The following is a 25,071-nucleotide window of genomic DNA, read 5'->3' as shown; positions in this document are numbered from 1 at the left end:
TCCCAGTAACCCATGGTTTAGTTTATCATTGTGTGCAAACATGGCTTCTTTTTCTCACTCAAACATACACTCTAAATCAGACTTCCTCAACCTTGGCCCTCCAGATGTTTTTGGCCTACAACCTCCATGATCCCTAGCTAGCAGGACCAGTGGTCAGGGATGATGGGAATTGTAGTCTCAAAACATTGGAGGGCTGAGGTTGAGGAAGCCTGCTCTAAATGGAAGGTATGACTGCAGGAGAAAGTGCAGAGCACCTGCAGAACAACATAATTTTAAAACTTAAAGGAATTTTAAAGCAGTTTAAACCTGTAGTGATAGGATATAGCTATGCTAAGGTAAAGGTAACTTTGTGATAACAATTTTAATGCATATGCTCATGCTTTAAAATTGCAATAGGCGGCATTTGCTTCCATTTAAAAAAAAAATACTTTCAATGCTAATTTTTTTTGAGGTGCATGTGACTTCATTGTGAGCGCTTTTTCTTGTTATCTTTTCCTTTGTTGCTCAGTCTGTCTACCTGGAAGAAATTTCCTTGTGTGAGTCCTTAGCTTGCATCTCACTACTAAAAAAAACTGTTCTGTTGATCAGCTGTTGGTTAGGCTGGATGCAGGGGACTGCGTCACTCTTAACTGAAGAGCTGATGGCTACAAGTACTACTTTTCTACCAGACTGCATACACAGTCTTGACAGCTGAATGCCTTGCAAGTGGATGTGCATCCCCACTCTCTAGATAGGTAAAGGTCAAGGGACCCCTGACCATTAGGTCCAGTTGTGGTCGGCTCTGGGGTTGTGGCGCTCATCTCGCTTTATTGGCTGAGGGAGCCGGCGTACAGCTTCCGGGTCATGTGGACAGCATGACTAAGCCACTTCTGGCGAACCAGAGCAGCGCACGGAAACGCCGTTTACCTTCCTGCCAGAGCGGTACCTATTTATCTACTTGCACTTTGATGTGCTTGTGAACTGCTAGGTTGGCAGGAGCAGGGACCAAGCAATGGGAGCTCACCCCGTCGCGGGGATTCGAACCGCCGACCTTCTGATCAGCAAGTCCTAGGCTCTGTGGTTTAACCCACAGAGGCATTGACAAATCTTTATCTGAACTTGTATATGAGAAATAATTTTCATTAACGAAAATAAAGCATAGGCTGCAATCCAAACAACCATACCATTAGTTCTGCATTTTAAAAGGAGTCCAGGGCAATTATGTGGTTACACATGGGCATGTGTGTTTCCTTTCTAATTGGAGGGCAATGAGGTGGAAAACATGCAAAACCAAAAGCACTTGCATAGTGCAAGTTAGATAAGCAGTATAAATTAAAACTTGCTAGAAACAACCCCGCTTAAAATTAGGAAGGGGCATTACTTACTGAGGGTTGCTTTAAAAATCTTCTGAAAAATGCTCCAGATCAAATCCCAATGAACTGCATATAGGAACACAGGAAACAGATTATTGTTCCATTTTTGTTCCATTACAGATTAGCAATGTTTTGGACAGGGCTCTTGCAGCTCGACTTGCACCAAACCAGGGGCCTTCTGCAAAGGGCTGTCTTTGGTAAGCAGCAGCGTTCTTTCAGCATACTGAAATTTCACAATCCTAATAACAGAGTGTTTCCGGACGGAGGTTGGTTGTGGAATTGGTGTTGGTCATGCAATACAATTTTTTCACACCATCCACAAGATATAGTCATCAACAAAATGCCAACCTTTAATCCAGTTTCCTCTTGCAGCAGAAAATATGTTAAGTAAAATTGTCTGTTATACACCTGCTGTCACCGATGGTGTGGAAGCTTTTTTGTCCTCTGAAAACAGGGGGGGAAAACACCAGTATTGTGATGTTTCAGTGAGCCTTGGTATCTCCCCACATGAGTGCAACCCAGCCATTTCATGTCTGACCAAATGATATATGTGATAAGGTACGGTGCTAAGAAACCAGAGACACCCCCATATTGCTAAATTTAGCTGAGAAGCGAAAGCTTAGCGAATGCTTGTAGAGCTTTTACTGTGCAAAGACCACACAGAAAAACACCAGGCTTTTCTTCAGTTTGGTTTACTGGGGTTCAAAAATCCTACAGTTCATGCTGAGATGCATCAAGGTCCAAAAACTTAGCTCCTGAGAGCAAAATTCAGTTACAAACAGTAAAAATTACACTACACAGTATAATGCAAAACAAAAAGTACAAAAATGTACAGTCCAGCAGGAAATATCAGAAGAAGAGTAGCTGAGCTGCCCATTAGACAGTATTTCTAGCCTGTTCCCAGAGCAGTTGGCCTTGAAGTTCAGATAGCACACAGCCTGTAAACAGCCGCTGTACTTCCAGAACCCAGAGACACTTATAAACTGCAAGATTTTCTGGTGGCTTCTGCACCTATAAAACTTACTCATTGACAATATGTGCACCAGTTTTCACTTACTGGAGCACGCTAAAGATGTGCTGGAATTTCAACAATGCAGGCCAGAGGACCTATTATCTCAAGATCTCAACACATGGAGCTTGTGATCAGAGTACACACATCATGATTTTTTAAAAAATATATTTTTAATACAGGAGTCTTGTGGAAGACCTCTTTGTCAATTGATGTTTCAAGATAGATGCAATTCTTTTTTTTTGGGGGGGGGATGCAATCACATACCAGCAAATTTATGTTGTGCAATCAAAGTTGATTTGAAGATCTTGCGCAACACACCCACTTCCGCTAAAGGTACTGCTTGACACAAGGTTTTAACTTCCCAGCAAATAGATTAGAATGATTGTTCATAAACAGGTGGTCTGGAAGTGATGGATGTTGAAAATCACGCAGAACAGCCAACCCTCCTTGCCTTTGCTCCTCAGTCCATTGTCCCACCCATGCCAGACTTATAACTCTGTTCTAGCTACATGACACTCAAACCTTAGTACAGTGGTACCTTGGGTTACATACGCTTCAGGTTACAGACTCCGCTAACCCAGAAATATTACCTCGGGTTAAGAACTTTGCTTCAGGATGAGAACAGAAATCGTGCAGTGGCGGCGCAGCGGCAGCAGGAGGCCCCATTAACAAAAGCGTGCCTCATGTTAAGAACGGTTTCGGGTTAAGAATGGACCTCCAGAACAAATTAAGTTCATAACCGGAAGTACCACTGTACCTTCAAACAGCCAAGCCCAGTCCTTTCGGCAGCTGACTGACTGCATGCCATTAGCATATGTCGGTCCGGGAGCACCTCTTGATTAATGCCAATTGTCCGAATTATAGAGGAACCAACCACAAATCATGCTGGAGACAGAGGCTCATCCATGGCAGGGACATGCTCCCAGGTCACACCCGCTCTGCCTTTCAAGTTGGAATACATGGGCTTGCGCAGCAAAGCAGGATGCAGTGAGCTCCCCAGACCCCATTGCGAGGATTTTTGCCTCATAAATCCTGGCTTTCCCCTGCCTGAACCACCATTGACTCCTGACGTGACCGGAAACCAGTTATCAATACTCCCACATAAATGTGCATAAGCCTTCAGTCTCAACTAGGTTAGGCTCTGCTTGGTCCAGAGATCTCAGGCTGCACCCAAAGGCTACAAAGGCCTGCTTTCCTTTCAACAACCAAGACAGAACTAGTGTTTGTATTTTCAAAGGGAGATCATCCACATTTCTCTATGCCTGCAGCCTCAGGTGCAACTAGAGTTTCTGTGTTTTAGCACCTAGTGTGACCCAACTTAATTATGGCTGCAAGCTTATTCCTATTTATCAGGTTGTTGTAAACCCCAGTGAACATTACTTTAAGTAATAATAATAATAATAATAATAATAATAATAATAATAATTTATTTATACCCCGCCCATCTGGCCGGGTTTCCCCAGCCACTCTGGGCGGCTTCCAACAGAATATTAAAATACAATAACCTATTAAACTTTAAAAGCTTCCCTAAACAGGGCTGCCTTTAGTAAATATGCATAGGCTTCCATCTGTATTAAAACACTTTCCCCTCATCCCGATTTAAGATTATAACCAACTGCAGTGGGACTTTCCTCTCACCTTGCCCAGCAACCAGCACCTTCTCACCCCCACTCCATTATTATTTTTGCTCGTGTGTGTTTACACAACATTTAGCCTCACGAAGAAATATGATGAACCTGGAAGTTTGCTCACGTCCTTGTGATCACTCAGATTATATATATATATATATATATATATATATATATATATAATCTGAGTGATCACAAGGACGTGAGCAAACGTGTGTATATACACACACACACACACACACACACACACACACATATATATATATATATATATACACACACATACACACGCAAACACGCAGGCAACTTCTTAAACGCATTCTTCTTGGGGAACTATTCCCAACAGCACCCAAAAAACGCGAGGATGGCTGTTAAATGTTGCCCTCTTCCAAAAACAAATCATTCCTCAGTTGTCCTCTTCCACACCGCTTTGGCGTGAACCGTCCTTTGCCACCAGACGCTCATACACATAAGCCTGCCTTCACCGCAGCGCGCGCACGTTGCTACCGTTGGCCATAGTAACGGCGAGGGCACGCGTGCGCGCGCCCCTGCGTCTCCCTCGCGCTTCTCTCTCCAGTCCAGGAATAAAGGGAATCCAGCGGCAGATTCTGGAACGGGAGGTGAGGTCGAGAGAGGGATAGAGCGAGACATAGGGGGGTGGGGAAGAACAGCGTTTTTCATCTAGCCGTGACGGGCGTCTCATTTGTCCAGTCGCGTGTCCCCGAGCTCCTGAGAAGCTTCTCCGTCAGCCAATCACAAACTTCCAGCTTACAGGTCTCTCCAATCGCAGGACAGGACCAGCGCTGCCCTTCCCGCCCTCCGTTCCCCGCCCCTTTGCGTGCGTTATAGCGGCGGTCTTCTGTGAGGAGAATCGCTCGCGAGCATCACCGGCGCGGGCCTTTTCCGTCGGCCTCTTCGCCTGTCTTTGCGCGCCACTTGCGGAGCCCCGAGGGTCCCTCACCTCCACTTTGCCGGGGCCGCCGCCGCCGCCATGTCCTCGCCGTCTTCTGGGGAGCAGTACGAGGAGGAGGAGGACGGCGCCTACGAGAGCCAGGCCAAGCGGCTGAAGCCCAGCGCCGCCGCCGAGGAGGGCGAGATCGAGTACGGGGCTGAGGAGGGCGAGAGCCGCAGGGAGAAGGCCGCCCCTCGCGCCGGGGGCTTCTCCGGAGGGGTAAGAAGACCCGCGTCAGCCCGAGCGGAGGTGCGCCTACTCGGGAGTATAGCTCCTGCGCGCCTTACTCCCAAGTAGGCGTGTGTAGCGCCGGGAGCGTAATGCTTATACCCGCAAATTGAAGAGGGTTTTTATACAAAAAAAATCATAAAAAGGAGAATCCCAAGTTTTTCTACTAAGTTTTCTTCCTTATCAACCTTACGCATTTTCGTGTTTTCGTATTGTTAACCTCCTTGAGATCCTGGGGTGAACGGCGGTGGAAAAAACGAATAATAATAATAATAATTAATAAGCGTGCATGTGGGAAGAGAACTGGGCATGTTCCAGAAGGATTAGTCTGTTATGGTAAACGACATTTTAAGGTGCGACAGTTTTGTGTTGTTTTTTCAATGTCAATTTGTGGAAGAAGAAGATTTAATGAGCCGGAGAGACCCCTTCGTTGGATGCATCGTGGGGTTTGCCACAAGCCGACTGAGGATGCGTAGCTCCGCTTTTGTCCATCAAAGGATTTATTGTGCGGGAGGCAAAAAAAAAAATTCTCTTGGCTTCCTCTAATAAAACAACGGGGAGAGGGAGGTGTGTTTTCCATTGTTCACTTTTCTGAAGGCAGTTTGTTCTTACATCCCTGAATTGCGTTGTATTTATAACTTCGGCTTACCCCCCCCCCCCACGAAATGCGGGGAGAGAGAATTGTGGGTGGAAACTGAGTATTGCAACCTCCTTTCCTCCATATGTGTACATATTCACATGTTTTCATCCCTTAATGAGATAAGTAAGCTGTGTGCACAGGGTTACAGGGAATGATGACCATCTGCGTCCTTTCATTGCAATAAAGAATAGTATGTTTCATTGGAGGGGCTCTGGCGTCCATTGCTTTTTTTCATAGAGAGCCCTGCAGCGTTTGGCAGGGAATGTATTTGTTCTCTCTGTGTGTGCGTCATACCCGTCAAGCATAGGAACTACACTACAGAGAAAAGAGCCAGAGGGCTTTTGTCCTTTATTAAACAGTTGATCAGCAGTTGGAACAAATAAACCTAAGGAGATTGTGGAAGCTTGGACATTCTTAAGAACAGACTGGACCTGTATCTTTAGGGGGAAATCCAGTATTGTAGGATAAACCTCTGTTAGGGGCAGGATAGTTGCATTTGGATTAGCACATTTTTATTAATTGATAAATAACATTGAAATAATCCAATTTGTTGGGCACTTATTTGATGTCTGTTATGGTCTGAATTATTCACAGCCAAATTTAAACTCCCATTTCCCCATGTACAACCAAGGCAGCACAAATAAATTTCTCCGTTTTGAACATTTGTACTGTTATTAGTAAAACTAAGTGTGGAATTTTCAGTCTTCAAAGCCTAAAGCAAGAAGACGCATTTATTGAGAAACATGTTGTGCTATTATAGCTGCTAGTACACAAGGTACTTTTTCATTTATCATTACAGCCTCCCTTTGCAGTATGTTAGATGGAGATAAATTTTCTTTATAAGTTGATTCTACTTCATACTACAAAGTCAGCTGATCTCTGAAGCTGTTTTACTACATATTGCCATTCCCATTTTGTTCATATTCTGTCTGGCTAAGATCATGCAAAAACATTTGCCAAGTTTATCTCAGATTGGGACAATTCAGTTTTGCACTATAATTGGGGTTTAAGAAAGATGTTAATAGAATTTTGTTACATATTACAATATCCAAGAGCTCCCTTTATAAAAACATCAAGGCTCTACATCCTTCCCCCTACTTTTTTTTTATAATATTTATTAAATTTTAGTTTAACAATAAAATACATAGATAATAACACAATCTTTTCCAATATCCACATTTCATATTCATCTTTGGACTTCCTCACAACCCTTGTTCCTGCTTTCTAAATTCATACATCCTTCCCCCTACTGTCCATATTTTTACAAAAGGTTTGGTTGGCATCTGTTACATATAAATAAAATTGCTGTTATGAGTATTTAATTTTAGAAATTCAGACAGCATTGCATATTTCACTATTGATTAGTTATGTTCAGCTCCTGAGATTTGTGCTGTCTTGTTCAGCAAGCTAAGGCTTGATTATGATCATTCTGCTTAGTTTGTTTGCTATAGAGCCCTGGCCATTATGGTGCAGTGTTATTTCATTGGAAGGTGTACCTCTTGTGGTCTATATAACATCTGCCTGGGTTAGAGTCCATGCTTATAGACAAAATTCATGAACAAGAAAAGAGAATACAGTACTAGCGTTTTAATTTTATATTGTTATGAGTTTGGGGTGGGAGAAGTAGGCTGTATGCTTCAGCCCCTCTTCTAATTCCTGTATCCAGTACATTCATTTGCTGGAATATCCAGGCCAGCCTGATAGTGGCCCTCTAAGTATGGGTCCTTAAGGTAACAAAGGGAGTGGCTCTGTGTCAGAGGACAAATGGGTAGGCCTTCCTCCCTCAACTGCCTGTTAGTTAAAAATAAAAAGGGTCAGAGTAGAGAGTTGAGTTACATGAGCGAGAAGTTGGAAGCAAAGCTGCAGGCTGCAAAAGCAGAGAGAGAGAGAGAGAGAGAGAGAGAGCGTCATGCCTGATTTATCCTGGAATCCAAGGTGGTGGCTATGGAAGAAGCAAGACCCTCTTGGGGTATTAATGTTGTGAACCCCTCCATCACATACATTCTCAGGTTTATATATGTGTTAATAAACCATATATCATAAAGTCAGCTCAGTCTCCGCTGTCCCTCATTCCAAAAGAAACATGAACCCTGGGTAAGCACCTGGAACCCCTGGAATCTTACACTGCTCAGAGAATGGGGTAGCATGCATGAATATGTAGTGTGTTTCAGATAAATCAGCAGGTTATGATGTGGAGAGATCTGGCTAATTTAAAATGATTTATGTTGGATGGATGATCGACTTCCGAGTCGGCGCCATCGCCGAATGGCGGACTCCCTCCGAGCTCCGGAGGGAGTCGGCTGGGTAGGGGTCGGATCCTGCCGTGCCGGCGACGCGGGGACCCTCAAAAACCATGGGCGGAGATGCCCATGGACTTGGTGACTCGGCGGGCACTGTTTGCGCCCCCCGACCCGCGAAGGAGCCTTTTTAAAGGCTGCGGAGCGGGTGACGGGGGGGGTGTGGTGCTGTGAGTCCAATGCTTCCCCTGCCCAGCGAAGCCGCATGCCATTCGGCGGAGAGCAACGACTTCTTCTTTGAAAATTTCGGATTTGGACTAAAAGGAACAACCCGTGAGTAAATTGATTGGACTTAAAAGGGAAATTTGATCTTTGAATTTGGAGCGAGCGGGGGGAGTGCAAAAAGGAAGTCCGCCCCCCCCCCCGTTGTAGATGGCTCAACGCAAGGATTTGACAACTAAGATCGAGAGATGAACTTGTTTACCTGAAAAAAATTTTTAACTTCACGAAGGGAAATTACAATAATTGTGCTGGAGGAGAAGACTGACTTGTGGGAACTAAAATGCAACCCGCCCCGGGAACCGGGAACGATCCGCTATGAGAGACTGGTGAAGAGACACAGAAACTTTGACAGCTGTCAAGAGAACTTTGTTACGATGGCTTTGCTGGTTAGATTTGTTACAATTTGGACATAAATTATTGGAAATAAAGGCAACAAGTTATTTGACTTTTGGGTCTGATTTTGAAAGAAATTAAGTTACCATATTCCCTCTAGAGGGAGGCTGGGACATTGCAACAGTAGCAGCAAGTGGAAAAATATTATGAATTTGAGCAGAATCTGTTATCTCTTGGGAAAGCTGCAAAAACGAAGCATTATTTTGTCTACAGAGGTTTCTGTACTAAAGGAAACAATGGATTTATCTATTGAAGAAAGGAAGGGACTTGACGCAAGTTATGTTCCTGAATAACAAAAGCCTCTGTGGAGAACAAGAAGTTTCTGAATTAGAAGGTTTCTGCAGCAGAACAGGAAAAAGCAACCTGAGGAATAAGAGCTGGACCAAATTTGAAGCCGGAGTATTTGGAACATCCAGACTTTAAAAGGACCAAGAAATAGAATTTAAGTTAGACTCTTAAACATAGAGGTCTGGATGGAAGAACAATGACTTTTTCTGAGAGTTTTTTCGAGATTGGACTTTCTGAAATTAAAAGCTATCAAAAGACGGCAAAGTGGAGTTGAGATATAGACGTGAATACACCAGGCTGGCAGTAGACAATGGATGAACTTTGGGGATTGGAACCGGGGAATGGGGGGGGGGAGATTTGGAATCCAAAGGCTGTAAAATTATATATTATTTCTTTCTTTTCTTTTTTCATGTTTGTTGTTTGAAAATAGGGGAATTCGTGGAAGGGAAATGGGGTCGATCTTAGGGAATTATATAAAATATAAGGAGAAATGGTTCATTAAGATAAATAAGATAAATTAATTTGGAATAAATGGGTTATTTAAAATTACAAATAAGGTTTTAAAATTTGGGGTAAGAATCTGTGGAATCAATTTAAGGGAAATGGAATACAAGAGGGGGGGGGGGAGTCCGGGAAAGATGCCACTGAAACCAAGTGTAAATCATATTAGTTTTTTCTTTCTTGCTTGCTATCTTTCCTTTTTATTCTGGAAAATTTTTAATAAATATTATTAAAAAAAAAAGATTTATGTTGGATGGATGTTTTGGGATACCTTCTTGGTCTGCGAAGTACACAATTAAAATTATTTGCTGCTACTGCTGTCATTCTGAACTTGACAGTTATTCAAAATACTCCTTGTGAAATGAAAATTATGAGTTTTCCATTGTTATCTACAGAAAGGACCAATGGAAGCCTTTTTCTAAGCCTGATTGCTGTTCAGATATGGTTTTTGGGGTGGGTGAGTTTATACCTGGATATGGAAGGGTTAACCCTCCCCTCTCTGTCATGCAATTCCTCTAACAAACGCAGTTCACCCATTGGAGCCAAGAGGATCCTTATTCAAGCATAATTGCTCTGTTAGTGTGTAAGAGAGAGGGCGAATGGGGTGGCCCAATTCACTGCTTTGCTTCTCCCCACTGCAGACATGTGGTCCCCAAAAGTTAGGGAATGCAACCCTCATGATTCTTCCTCCTACTCTAGTGAGTACTTGTGGAGCAGATTTTGCAGCCCTTCAAAATTAGACTGCTAGGTATGCCTGCCCTCTCTTTAAATGTTACCATTTTTAATTTGGGGTGTTTTGTACATACTACTTTGGAGCATATGTCCTCTCCCTTGGCAGGAGCGTACGTCTTCTCTGATACTTTAAAACGAAAAGCAAGCCGTATTGATACTTACCATGCATGTTATGGGGATGGATCAGTGTTAGAAACTGGGAGATGAACGCTATGAGCTAAATGACTCCTTAAACCCAGGTTACGGACACAACAGTGGAATGTTTAGGTGCACTTTTTAAATAACAAGAATACAAAGCTGAAAATGAATGAAGTGCAGCTAAAATCTTACACTCATTTTTCACATGGTCTAGTCCTCATCTGAAGACTGCAAAAAACACAGCCATGTTTCCCCTACCTGCCCCCCTAATATTCTTAAGAGGGTCTCTTCTCCAGTCTTCAGAGTATGACTGGATATGGGGAGGCAGAAAAAAGTCCTCCTTTCCTTCCACTCTGCAGTTTTAATCTGAATCTTAGGCACAGTACTGTGCCTGGAGGTCAGAAACTGCTCGTGCAAATGAAATTCCTTGCTGCAAAATGTGCCTAGAACAATGGGAGTTTTGAATGCTAGGATGGACTATGGGAACTAGATATTGACCAGTACTACTCAAGCACTAAGAATAAAATTGAGGGCTTTTTCCTCATCTGGAAAAGCTCAAACTACTACTGCTCAGTTCTACGAATATCTATTCAAAAGTCCTGTTGAATTTGATAGGGCTTAAAGCTATAGGTTTACAGCCTTACAGACTTTCAAACTACCTATGACACATTATGCTAAACGTGTGGTTTTGTGCTATAAGCAGGGGTGAGCCTTTCTGGTGTAACATAATTAACGTTAACTATGTTAACATGTCATGGTTTCTGAAGCTGGCTTGTTAAATTAAGCAAAGTTAATACTAATTACAGTTTTTAGTTTAGACTAAGGTTACATTTTGGCGAGTATAAACTTGAAAGTACTTTGTCAGTTAACCATCTATAATACTTTTTATATTGAAATTGGAAAAATAAAGTCTATTGCTCTCTTTGCTAGGATGCTGGTGGAAGTCATCACAAAGTTTCTGTTTCTCCTGTGGTCCATGTCCGAGGGCTCTGTGAATCAGTTGTGGAGGCAGATCTTGTGGAGGCGCTTGAAAAATTTGGAACCATATGGTATGTTTACTATATATTATATCTTTAGTGACTCGAAATGAACTTCGTAACACATTTTAAAAAGACTTCTTCAAGGCCTGTGCTGGTACTCCTAAATTGAAACATAAGCCTCAAGCCTTGGAATTACCAAATCCTTCAGAAGTTAATTCTGAAGCAAATCATTGTGCTCATCTCCATATGGAAGCTGGGTAAGAGAACACTCTATTTCTGTATAAACACTCTATATAAATTTCTACATTAGAAATTTATATACCTTGGCTGCCAACTTGGCCTATTGTTACATGGACACATGTGCTGTAGATTTCAAACAAACTTCCATGGATTTTAAGAAATGTAGGAGATTTTCTTTGAGTTTGCAATAGTAATTGTTATTGTAAAGTTTTTTAAGATCAGTTGTAACTTAATGATTTAATGATGGCCTTAAATGATGGCGCATTAACGGTTATTGTTTTTCCTGCAGCTATGTGATGATGATGCCATTTAAACGCCAGGCTTTGGTAGAATTTGAGGATATTGAAAGTGCCAAAAAATGTGTGACATTTGCAGCAGATGAACCGGTATATATAGCTGGACAACAAGCATTTTTCAATTACTCTACAAGCAAAAGAATTACCCGTCCTGGAAACACAGACGACCCCTCTGGTGGGAACAAAGTTCTGCTCTTATCAATTCAGAACCCTCTTTATCCAATTACAGTGGTATGTCTTCATCTTAAGCATAACTTTAAGTGACTTCAATGCATGATATTTTCCTTTTGAAGAGTTTTCTTTCTGTCTCGTATCTTGCTCTGATAAACTCTCAGACCCCTTGTTTGCATTGAATGTTAATCTGAACCACAGTTTAGCATGAATGAGCAAATATGCAGACTCCCAGAGAGGAGATTGTGGCTGTGGCTGTTTTGCTTCCTCTCTGTGCCATGGTTTTGCTCATCCTGTCATCCAATCCTGGGTTTGTAGTTTAGTGCTCCCTAGACAAACCACAAGCTGTAACCAAGCACTGTTCTATAGGTTGCAGCTTGTCTGGGAGGGCTAAACCATGAACCCATGTTTGAACAACTCAGCAGCAGCAGAACAACAAGAAGGGAAGCAAAGCGGCTACAGTCTTCGATACAGGCCTCTGTATATTAGCTTATTCATAGAATCGTAGTGTTGAAAGAGACCACAAGGGTCATCTAGTCCAACCCCTGGAATGCAGGATACTTTTGCCCAACATGGGGCTCAAACGCATGACCCTGAGATTAAGATTCTCATCCTAAACCATGATTTGGCTTTGTGTTGAGTGTCAACAAGGTCATATACTTTAATATTATAATGCAAATGAAAGCATCCACACAGATCTGTACATGTTATTCTTTATTTGTTCCATGCAAACAAACAGTTGGGGAGGATATTATTCCATTCAACAGAGATCTGTGCAGCAAAAGAGTTACTTTGGCTAGATAATTGTTTGGTTCTAATCTAAAGTCTGTGGTGAATGATTTTGTACTCAACCAGCCCGTAATAGGAAGGAAAAAAGAAGACAATGAAATTGTTTCCTATTCAGCAACATCTCACTACTTATGTTTTTGCTTGGAACTGCCAATCACTTACATTTCTTTACATTATTCCAATTTTACTTGTCAGTGGTTCCTGATTTGTACACTACAGTTGTACTTGTCTTAACGGAAATCATATGATACAGTTTTAAGTTATAGTATAGTATTTTTAAAATGCCTTTAATTTAGTCAAATTATTCAAAGACAAAAACTCAATGCAATATTCTATAAACTAGTATATTTGTAGCTTGTCCCAGATCACCCTTCTTTTAAACATGTATGCATTATTCTATAGGGCAGTTGTGTATTCATAGAGTCATACTATCTTTGTGTAATGAATAGCATTACCCTAGCACTTTGGTAAAATTCTTATGTTCACTGGTATTTTTAAGCTCTTTGGTTTTAGTGGCTACATTTGAGTGAGCCTTTCACATTGTTTACATTCTGCTTATTCCCAATTTATAAATGGTATATAGTATAAGTTAGAAATTATTTAAGGACACAAAAACTTTGGCAATCTTAGTAGTTCTTTGAAGCACATGGAGATAAAACTGAATTTAGGCTTACTGTTTTGATAATAAACTATAGCTAGAAGGTTTCTCTACTTTTCTCTTACAGTTATATCCTTGCATTCTCTATGTAGCTATATATCTGTCACTGGGATAAATTTCTTGATCTATGTTTAGTATACAAGTGACTTCCTCTAAAAAAAAAAATTAGGTCCAAACTTTACCTGCTTAAAGGAGGGGATTTTGTTCTTGTGTGCTAATAACATTTTGAATAGTATTTGCCAAGTAAAGCTTCAAATATGGTATCTGAATATTTCCCTCATTCTTCTGTAGGACGTTTTGTATACAGTGTGCAACCCTGTGGGAAAAGTACAGCGTATTGTCATATTCAAGAGGAACGGAATACAAGCCATGGTTGAATATCCTTTTTGTGGTGACCTGTGTGTATATGCTTCTGAAGATTATGTTCTAGGGATTTCACAGTGGCCTCAATAAGGGGAAGTGTTCCTCTCATGTTAATCCTGTCAGGCAAACAACTGTGCTAGAGAACTAGTGAACTCATCTCTGCATATCATCCACCCTCTGGCTTTTATCCCATGGTGAGGGCAGTGTAGACTATTACCTAAACTGGGGGTGGAGAGCTTGTGATCCTCTAGTAGAAGAAGAAGAAGAGTTTGGATTTGATATCCCGCCTTTCACTCCCTTTAAGGAGTCTCAAAGCGGCTAACATTCTCCTTTCCCTTCCTCCCCCACAACAAACACTCTGTGAGGTGAGTGGGGCTGAGAGACTTCAAAGAAGTGTGACTGGCCCAAGGTCACCCAGCAGCTGCATGTGGAGGAGCGGAGACGCGAGCCTGGTTCCCCAGATTACGAGACTACCACTCTTAACCACTACACCACACTGGCTCTCTAGATAGTGTTCGAGTGCTTCTCCAGTCATGCCCCATCACTGGCCGTGCTGACTGCAGTTACTGACTAGAGGAAATCCAACATTTGCTGGAGGGCCACGGGTTTTCCACCCCATATCTGTTCATATTTGACAATGTAAAGATTTTAATGTAGTGCTCTTAGCAAGCACACTGCTCATATACTAGACCTGTTTTATAGTTGAACACATTTTGGAAATTACTTATTTGAAAAGGTCATATATACAATTTAAACCGATAGGGTTGCTGTTGATTTCATGTCCTTCAAGTATTAGACATTGACTCATACATAAAATTGGTGTTTCTGCATGTGTAATAAAAGAGCCTTGAGCAACTTCTAGATCTATTGTGTTGTGGTCTAAATTAGCTTAACTTGTGGCTGCTTGTTTTCTTGGTGGGGGACACCGATTTAAATAACAATCCTTAACATAAAATCAAGTTTGAATCAGTTCTTTGTGCTCAGAAGGCAAAAGCAGCACTCAACGGCGCAGATATATATGCAGGATGTTGTACACTAAAAATAGAATATGCAAGGGTAATGATCATACTTTCTTCAGCTTCTAAACTGTTTTTTGGGAGAAAAGCAATGATTAAGACTTGCTGTTTGTTTCTCTTTTAACAGCCAACTCGACTTAATGTCATTCGAAATGACAATGATAGTTGGGACTACACTAAACCATATTTGGGCAGACGAGGTAAGTGTTTTGGTAACTGTACTAAATGTGCATTTAAATATATACATATATGCAGTTAGCTTGTCTAATGTGTTAGTCACTTCAAGCCAGGTATTTCTGATGCAGCTCTTGTAATAGGCATCCTGACTTGTAATCCTGGAAAAGAATAACTCAACATTATTGCCCCCTGCTGGTTCCTATTGAGCTATTTAACACGGAGCCCACACATGCAAGCATGTTTGCAGTACAAGGACTTGCATTTCTCCAAGCAGCTCTCACTCTTTGGAGGAGAGGACACTGATGCAGACTTTCCTTACAAACTACAAACTTGCACACTGCTTCTCCACGGGAAGGATTTTCCTCATTTGTTGGACAAGGCATTAAGAAGGATAGAGGACTCCAGCAGGCTGACTCTACACTTCATCATGCACCACATCGGCATCATCAAAAGGCCCTCTGAAAAACCTCAGACTTGCAACTCACCTTGACTGCATACTGCATGCACCATCACCACAAGCATATCAAGAAGGACCACTTACAGCACTTCTGGTTTGCATGGCACGAAAATACCATGGTAGACTGTACCCATTCTTAACCAGTTTGCATGTGTTTCCAGTCTTATGTCCCTTTAAAATTACCGTTGTAGAATGAAACACCATAAAATGGAAGATCCAAACTCTTGTTTCTCTCCTGTACATTGTGGTAACTTTCTTTCTCATATGTAAGAGAAAATTGAAGTTAGGTTTTCCAGTATAAATGCTTTCTAAAGGACTGCACTTACTTTAAAGATTAATTGAAATTTTGCTGTATGCTGTCAAGTCCCCTCAAGCACCAGTATTTGACAAAAGGTCTAATTTGTCTTTTACTGCAAAGGCTAGTTTGAATAACAACTGCATGGAAATGTTAAGGAAAGAAAAAGCTATGTAGTTTGACTTCTGTAAATGTTCTTTGTAACTGAATGATTTGTGTATAATTTGCTGTAATGTACCTTTTGAAAATCTAGGCATTTATAACATGGAGGTGGGAACTTAACCTTACCAAGGTAGAGTATCTTCTAAATTTTAAACATAGTGAAGGTTTCAACTTTCCTTTTAATTATTGCTGAAAGGTTGTTTTTACTGGTAGTGCTTTGGCTTGTAAAAATGTATAATTTAAAGGTTAGGGCTTGGACATGCAGAATTAAGTGTTTGTAAAAGGTTAATAAGGGGGCTGCAGTATTGGTTAGCAGATTGTCTACCTGCAGAACGTTACATTAAAGCTCACATTCCTCCTCCCCCAAACTACCAAACTGGGAAGTCACTGAGTTACCTTGGGCAATTCAGATGCTAATTTTCTGAAATACATAGATGCTATTCAAGCAACTGGCAGGCATGCCGTTCACACAGTATTTATGAACAGTGCCTTACCCCAGAATATTAAACGATGTGAAATGAGAAATATTGGAAGAAAACAAAGCAGGTGCTTCCAAGTGTGTGGCAATGTTCATTGGGATTTTTATTTTATTTCACCAGCAAATTCCATGGCCTATTGCAAACTGCTTTTGAAAGTGTTCTCGGTTGCCATGTACTGGAGGGGGGGAGTAGTGTAAGATTCCCTTGGACATAGGGAATAAGTTGTGTTGCTCTTTATATCTAGTTTGAATACTTTTTATTTTGTACTCAAGTAGAGTTTCATGCAGAAAGAGAGCTGAATATACTGTTCATAGCTCATTTTCTAGGGAATCTGTAGTCTTCCAGATTGTGTTGGACTCCAAGTCCCATCAACCACCACCAGCATTGCCAGTAGTCAGGGAAGATAGGAGTTGTAGTCGAACAACATCCAGAGGGTTATAGATACCCCATCCTTGTCCTAGACAAGAAGTGATGGAGTGGAACAGAGATACAGATAGTCCTTTCTCCAAACAGGATTACAGTTTTGAGAGTTAAACAATGTATAGAATCTGTTATCAGCAATAGCCGTAATAATGCAGCACAGGGTGTGCTTGAGACATTTCCTTTTAGTGTAGTGAGCAGCATACTGATTGATAAGGAATGAGTAGCTTTGTCAGCTTGTGATGGGCTACTTTACATGCATTCTTCAAACCATTCCTCTTAGGTTGTTGTCTGTTCCTCTCCCCACGGCCAACCAGTCTGCAAGGTTCTGGCTTCAGCGAGAATGTTCTTTACAAAACAGGCTTCGGTTCTGGTTTCTTCAGACTGGAAACTGCCCCAGTTTAGTGTTTAAAATTTAAAGGAGATTTTAACTGATGGCTGTATTAATTAATTTATTTTACATTTTGCATCCTAGGCTTTCCTGTTAGATATGTCAGGTGGAAAAGATTGGTTTTGCTCAAGGGTACCCACTGATCTTCAGAACTTGGCAGTTTGAAATGAAATTTTTCATTTCCCAAGCTGAAGACTGCCATTGCATTTTACTCCAACATGTAATTCTGGTGGCTGATATTTGCTACTTCCGTTGTACAAAAATCCTGTCGTCTTATGTAACTTCAGGGCTGAATGATATGGCTAATATGTGAGATGAATAGCACTTCCATGTCGGATAGCACATGCTGAAATCTGTGGAAGTTGCTTTCTAGTAAAGGGCTTGTGTTCTGGGTGCCACAACCTCTCTTTACTCTCCCACTATCAAAATCAAATTATTATACGACTAATTCCTTGATTTAACCTAGGTTGTTTTAGCAGTCTCAAACATTGGAAACAAACTTGAAATATTGTGCATTATCCACACTGAGATAGAACTGTTTGCGACTTCAGCTGAATATTTCTCATTTCCCATTGCACAGTCAGTTGAGATATTGGAACTTCAGATTGCCTAATGAAAAGAAGCAGTGAAAGTTAAAGCTAACTTGCTTGTTCTTGTAATGCAGTTTTACTTGATTATTGCAAATAATTACTTTAGGTTGGTGTACTGCTTTTATCCAGTACTGTTGACCCCTTGGTTAACTTTACATTCTTGTATAAAATGCGGCTTGTTGAAAGAATGTTTCCTTGTTAAAAGTGATTATAATAGTGCAATTTTTCAGCATTGCAATTATACAATAGACTGTATTAGTAGTATAGTAATGTATAGTCTTCACAGCACTTCCCCAGATCATAAGTTGTTGATATGATTATGTATGTACACAAATATGGTACTCTCTGTTTACTGATCATGAAACCATGTAATACAGGTTTTTGTTGGCTTATGCTGAAACTTCTTGAAAGAAGCCCACTTTGAAAATGTGTTGCTGTTGAAGCTAATAGTGTGATTCAGGTACTGTCCTTTGATTGTACTGCATTTAGAACTTGTTTTTATGAGAGTTATAGGCAATTTGTACTCTGCTGTACTGTGTGATGTTAAGAGAATTGTCCAGGCTTCTTAGGTTTAAAATGTCAAATCTTTTCAAACACAATATTCTCAAGCGAACAATAGTTTTGGTATCTGACAACTGTGTTTTGTGCTGGAGCAAATCAACTTAAAACCGTTAGTTTACAGTATCCAAAGAAAATCTTAAAAGTAATGTGGATGTATCTGGCTGGCCACTATTGGGAAACACGGAACTGCACCAGATGGACCCTTGCTCTGTTCCAGCAGGGTTCTTAACCAGAAAATACTCCCCTCTGTCCTTACTGGTGAAGTTCCACTATCTTTAAGCAGGAGTTGCTTTTGTTTAATAATGCTTTTTTCCCCTTTAGATAGAGGGAAAGGCCGCCAGAGGCAAGCTATTTTGGGAGAACACCCTTCATCCTTTAGGCACGATGGCTATGGTAAGTTATATGGCTTCCTGTTATGGGTTAAGTTGGAAAATAGGCCAATACAGTTGTAAATGTCTTGCTTCACTATTCAGGCACCAGTTCCCACATTTGCCTAGCTGCCCTCATTGTGCCCCCTGAACCAGCTTGCTTTGCCTTAGTGCAGGGTGGGGAACCCATGCTCTCCAGGCCTGTTTACCGTATTTTTCGCCCTATAGGACGCACTTTTTCCCCTCCAAAAATGAAGGGGAAATGCGTGTGCGTCCTATGGGGCGAATGCAGGCTTTCGCTGAAGCGTGGCGAGCGAGAGGGGTCGGTGCGCACCAACCCCTCTCGCTCTCCAGGCTTCAGGAGAGCCCCACCGCCAGCCCTACAAGCTCGGGGGACAGCGGAGAGGCGGAACGCTGCCATCCCGCTGTCCCCCGACTTGGTTAGAAGGCTGGCGGGGGGGAGAAGCCTGTTCCTCCCCGTCGCCAGCCCTGCAAACTCAGGGGACAGCGGGGAGGCGCAGCGCGCCATCCTGCTGTCTCCCGACCTGGTTTGGAGGCTGGTGGAGGGCTTCCCCCTCCCCCAGCCCCACAAGCTCCCAGAGCGATGCCAAAGCTGCACGCAGCTTCGGCATGGCTCTGGGTCCCGTTCTGGGGGCTGGGGGAGGGGGAAGCTCGGGCTTCCCCCGCCCCAGACCCGCACCTGGGGGGGGAAATAATCCCCCCCCCTTTATTTCCCCCCCCCAAAAATCTAGGTGCGTCCTATAGGGCGAAAAATACGGTAATTTGTCCCCAGAACTCTTGCCAGGCCACTCCCTTCACCGGCTTTGCTTTGCATCCTGCATGTTTATATCTTGCTAGAATGTGTCCTTGAACTCTGATGATGCCTCTTTCTTGGCTAGAGGGCTGACACAGGTTTGGGGGGCTGTGTAGAAACAAGCCTACTGTACGGAGTTAAAATTTACATTTGTTGCTCCACCCACTGTTGCATCTGGCCCTGCCCATAACCGGCATGTGGTCCTCAGTAGGTTTTCCACAAGAGAATGGGATAGGGAACCTTTCTCATGCCCTAGTGCACTTAGGTATAAAGATATATTGAGTTTGCATTTTGTTATGGCTACATGGTGCATCCATTTATGACCAGTTTTTCATGATCTCATTTTTATTTTTAAATGCCAGTACATTATTTTTTTACACAGCTGACTATAAATCAAGTTCTCATTCTGTGAGCAAACAAGATTTTTTTGTAAATTGCAGTTAACTTTGTCACAGTAGAAAATGAAACATTTCTTAATACTTCTCATATTGCACACATAAATCACTTCTAAGACTGAGGTTGAAACTTGCAGTAGCACACTTAGACCACCATCTAACACTTAGGTGTGCTGAAGCTCATTGAAATCAGTACAGTAGAGTCCTTTATTCTTAAGTCTGGCTTGTGGCTTTAGCTGTTTATCCTGTGTTAGTCAACCGACCGCCCCGCTCTGCATTCATTATCCGTGTAGAAGACCACCCCAAATTTTTGCCTACAATTTTTTTTTTTAGCAAAAATCATCTTATACATGGAAAAAAAACGGTATATTTTGGTCGCTTGTGTTAACATTCTTGTCTAGATAAACAATGTTTCAGTAGTTGATGCTAAATCTGCATAGCCCGTTACAGCAAAACCTAAAACTGTCATCGTCTTCTTCTTTTTATTAAATACTTTCTTGATTTACAAAAGTGTGTGCAATGTCTCTCTCTCGTTTATATATTTTTTTTTCCATGTAACATTTTTACAAATCAGTTTCATTTGTTGAGACATTGGGAAGAAAGGGGGAAAGCGGGGGGTGGGGGGGAGGAGAGATGGGTAAAACTGGCAGCTTCTGAAACTTGGCAGCTTTAATCTTCATATCAGATCAAATAAAACTTTTCCCAACCAAATTAACGAGACAGTATTTTCTCTTTAGGATCGCATGGTCCACTGTTACCATTACCGAGCCGATACCGAATGGCATCTCGGGATACTCCAGAACTTGTTGCTTACCCACTTCCTCAGGCTTCCTCATCTTACATGCATGGGGGGAACCCCTCTGGTTCAGTTGTCATGGTTAGTGGATTGCACCAGCAAAAGATGAACTGCTCAAGAGTTTTCAACTTGTTCTGCTTGTACGGAAATATTGAAAAGGTAAAAGAAAAAGTCTAGGCACATAATAATAATATTAATAATATAATTTTATTATTTATACCCCACCCACCTGGCTGGGTTTCCCCAGCCATTCTTAAACTTAAAAGAATAATGAGCAATTACTGTGAAGAGAAACCGGAGCTATGCGTATTCCAACCAAATTGGAAAATGTCCTAAGTTACCATCCTTTAAACTGTATTGTCTTTTTCTTCCAAAAAAACCCCCCAACAACCCTGCAGGTGAAGTTTATGAAGACTATTCCAGGCACAGCTTTAGTGGAAATGGGTGATGAATATGCTGTTGAAAGAGCAGTCACGCATCTCAATAACGTCAAATTGTTTGGGAAGAGACTTAATGTTTGGTATGTGTGCATTTCATCTTACTACTAAAGCTAAAGCACATCTTTAATGTGTAAGTTGTCTAGCAGTGTATAATACTAAAAATGCTGCTGAATAAAGTGGTTTTTTTAAAGAATACTGTTCTTATATGCAAAGAGTAAACTTTGTTATAACACTTCATTAATGTAAATACTTCTATATTTGATATTCTTCAGTAACTTGACAAATGTCACTCACTAAAGTGAGACATACAAGTGAAATGTTGATTATACCTTTGAGTTCATATTTTGTATGTTAAGAAATTTGCTTTGTGAATTTCATAAAAAAGATCCCCCCTTTTTTTTACACTCCCCAAAGATGTTCTTAAATATGTACTCTTTATTTGTAGTGTATCCAAACAGCATTCAGTTGTTCCTAGTCAGATATTCGAGCTGGAAGATGGGACAAGCAGTTATAAAGACTTTGCAATGAGCAAGAACAATCGCTTTACCAGTGCGGGTCAAGCTTCCAAGAATATCATTCAACCACCCTCCTGTGTGTTGCATTATTATAATGTTCCACTGTGTGTGACTGAAGAGAGCTTTGTAAAGGTAGGAAGCTGCAGGAAGCATAGCTGTTAAAGTGTAATTTAGGTTTCAGATGTCAGTATTTATTAACCTCCTTAAAATAGACTCCATTTTTTATAGCTTAGATCAGGGATGGGGAACTGGATCTTGCCGCTACACTCACTACAGGCCAGTTTTGATAGGTGGGTGGAAGCACACACCAGTCAATAATATGACATGTGATGCCTATCAAAGTAAAAAGGGGATGGATGTAACCACTGATCAGCTGATGGACAGTTATAGCAATCTCATTTTAAGGTGAATTCCCAGCACCGATTGGCTGAATCTGGTTGGAATGCACCTTCAAAGAGACTTGTTGCCTTATCATAGACTGGTTTGAATTGAGGCCGTCTGGTAAAAAGGAGGGGAAAACCATTTTAGCAAGCGGTTTAAAGGCAAACCATTTTCCGCTCATGGTGCAGTTCCTTTCGAAGGTGCTCTCCCACTGCCATTCAGCTGATTGGCGGTGGAAGTGTGCTTTGCTTCAGTAGCATGACACCATTTATACTGAAACTGCTTGCTAAAATGGAAGAAAAAAACTCGTTTTAGCAAGCTGTTTTCATGCAGACCACTTCAAAACAGAACACTTGGGTGCACTAGAGAGTGGGGCCCATGCTGGACCTAATGAGCTCTGCAGGCTGGAGGTTCCCTGCTGCTATCTTAGATGCTTAGATGCTTTAAAAGTAAGTTAATCAACCATTTTGTGCCAAGTGTCCTCCTTATCCCAGAAATCGCCAGTTTCTGCGGCTCTTAAGTGACATCCTCTAGAATTAGATTGTTGATGTTTAATGAACATATTTTCACTTTATTGTTCCAGCTGTGTGATGATCATGAAGTTCTGTCTTTTATCAAATACAAAGTATTTGATCCAAAGCGTAAGTGAATATTTGACTTTATTTAAGTGCTCAAAGAAACCTAACTTACCTATGGTGATATGAAGCAAACATTTTAAACTCTTGTTTTGACAGCTTCAGCCAAAACACTTTCTGGTCTGTTGGAGTGGGAATGCAAGACAGATGCAGTGGAAGCCCTTACAGTACTTAATCACTACCAGATAAGAGTCCCTAGTAAGTCACTGTATTGAAACATTCTTAAAGGGTTTTATTGATTTATTTTAAATAATTTATATGCCATCTCACTAATATATAATACCAAGACTGTGTGCAATAAAACAATCCAGTACACCAGTGGTGTTCATGGCACCCTGGGGTGCCTTGAATGATGGTCCGGGGTGCTGTGGGCAACACTGGCCTCTGTCAGTGAAGGACAATGAAGAAAACATGTAAAATGGTAACTGGTAACTTTCCCTGCCCTAAAGTGAAAGTAAGAGCAGAGGCCTTGATTTACAAGCTCCGTATCTAGTAGCAATTCTTTGTGAGTGATGTCACAGGTAATATCCAATAGCAACTTGGTTAATTTGTGTGCCCACATACCATGCAGTGACCACAACAGCAATAGATGTATTAGGAGAAAACTGTGTTTCCCATCAAGACGATAATGCTATTTAAATGGCCCGATTGTGTGATACTTCTGCATCAGAAGTGCAACTGTGATGGAAGCCATGGGAATAACACCCTATAAAGCCGTGTTTTCATGGAACTGGTTTCGTAGAAAGACAGTGTTTTCTTTCTAGGGGAAAGGTTTGGTTGAGTTTTGATGCATTATGCACTGGCGTGCTAGAAATAGATTCTAGTATTTTAGTAGCAGTTTTTAACTTGCTTAAAGACATATCTTTTCTCAGACAAACAGGCTGACATAAGGCACGAAACCATCCAAAGTGACATTCTTAACAGTTTCCCTTTTATCTTGCAGATGGCTCTAATCCTTATACCTTGAAGCTTTGCTTCTCTACTTCCTCCCATTTGTAGAGCAGAGGACAGCATGTTAAGGAGCTCCTTCCCTCTTTATTTACACACTTGAAGAAATCGTATGTTGTCTGCAGGCTCTAGGTTTTCTTGTCTCAATCTAACTTAAGTTCATTTTGTTTTATAATGAAAGTGTTTTTACACAACCATTTTCCCGTTGGCTTCTGAAGAGTAGATGACAGTATATTACATAGAGCTTTTTTCACTTGTGTAACGGTTATCTACAGATGTTTGAACTGCCTTATAGGCAGCATGTGCAAAAAACTGTATACAGCAGACCTTAAACACAGTTTCCACACAGCAGTAAAATGTACATTTTCATTTACAATCACTATTTTCCACTTCGGTTTAAATGGCAAGTTGGATTATTATATTGGAATATTAGATGTAAAATTGCTGGTGAATTCTGGTTAAAACTGTATGCGTTGCAACAATTTTAAAAGCAGAACTAAATTTGTAAATCCTTTTCACTTTGATATTTAGTAATATAACTGTCACGGATTTTTAACAGAAACTTCACAGGAAGAAAGATTCCCCCCCCCCCCGAATGAATTGAAACTTACTTTAAATAGTGTCTTCTCAGAATAATTTTTCACTCCCATTAGCATGATGTCCTTATTGCTAATCCTAACCTGGAATGTCCTTACAAAAAATAAACACCAACCTGAATGAATGCAGTTTCTCATTTGCTTTGTGATGACAGTCTTTGGCACTAAAGGAAACTGTTTATTGTCACAGGATGGTTTTACATCCTTGTATGAACCAAGCTAGGGAGGGGAGAGACACAAAACAGCAAGGCAGACCCTGGGACCCTGCTGATGTGTAGAGAGAAGCTCCCACCTACTCATATCTCCTGCGTGGCTTACTCCCAAGTAGTCGTGTGCAGCACTGGGACCTTAATGCTTCAATTCCTCCCCACCCTTCACAATACACACAGATGGGGGAGGGAACAGGAATTCTTTTTTAAAAAATAACAATTATAGTTTTTCTACTAAGTTTTGTTTGTATGTTATGTGTTTTCATGTTTTCATATTGCAAACCACCCTGTGATCCTCAGATGAAATTCAGTGAATGATGATGATGATTTTGGTTGCTTTTTTCTGAACTTTTCCCAACTTTTGGGAATACCTAAAGTTTATCTTTGGATCCAAACTGTAGATCAGGGGTTGGAATCTGTGGCCTTCTGCATATTATTAAATTCCAACTCCCATCAGCCCCAGCCATCATGGTAAAGGAGAGCCACAATTTCCCCTCCTTGGAGTAGTGGGTCCCACCTGACTCACGAGTTGAAGACCGATATGTT

General features: G+C 41.3%; 1 protein-coding gene across 2 annotated transcripts; it reads left to right on the top strand.

Annotated features, from left to right (window-relative positions):
- Positions 1 to 4,805: 4,805 nt before the first annotated feature.
- Positions 4,806 to 24,441, top strand: LOC307211769 (heterogeneous nuclear ribonucleoprotein L-like). Of its 2 annotated transcripts, none has more exons than XM_079968762.1 (13): positions 4,806 to 5,163; positions 11,314 to 11,432; positions 11,893 to 12,130; positions 13,809 to 13,894; positions 14,840 to 14,936; positions 15,024 to 15,096; positions 18,750 to 18,821; positions 20,743 to 20,960; positions 21,200 to 21,321; positions 21,687 to 21,888; positions 22,721 to 22,778; positions 22,872 to 22,970; positions 23,716 to 24,441. In XM_079968762.1, the coding sequence occupies exons 1-13, from the start codon at positions 4,984 to 4,986 to the stop codon at positions 23,769 to 23,771; spliced, it is 1,620 nt and encodes a 539-aa protein (XP_079824888.1). In that variant the 5' UTR covers positions 4,806 to 4,983; the 3' UTR covers positions 23,772 to 24,441. The 2 variants fall into 2 exon arrangements, with proteins under 2 accessions (XP_079824888.1, XP_079824887.1); XM_079968761.1 differs by having other exon boundaries at positions 13,809 to 13,905; positions 14,851 to 14,936.
- Positions 24,442 to 25,071: the final 630 nt, after the last annotated feature.

Source organism: Podarcis cretensis (assembly GCF_951804945.1).
Source record: "Podarcis cretensis genome assembly, chromosome: 3".
NCBI classification, from domain to species: Eukaryota; Metazoa; Chordata; class Lepidosauria; order Squamata; family Lacertidae; genus Podarcis; species Podarcis cretensis.
Note: the sequence above shows the minus strand (reverse complement) of the source record. Positions and strands in the feature narration are given on the sequence as shown.

Bases quoted from the DNA above. Each gene is read 5' to 3' on its own strand.
- LOC307211769 (XM_079968762.1), top strand. From the start codon at position 4,984: ATGTCCTCGCCGTCTTCTGGGGAGCAGTACGAGGAGGAGGAGGACGGC. The intron at 5,164-11,313 runs GTAAGAAGACCC...TCTCTTTGCTAG, and splicing joins CCGGGGGCTTCTCCGGAGGG to GATGCTGGTGGAAGTCATCA. The intron at 15,097-18,749 runs GTAAGTGTTTTG...TTTCCCCTTTAG, and splicing joins ACCATATTTGGGCAGACGAG to ATAGAGGGAAAGGCCGCCAG.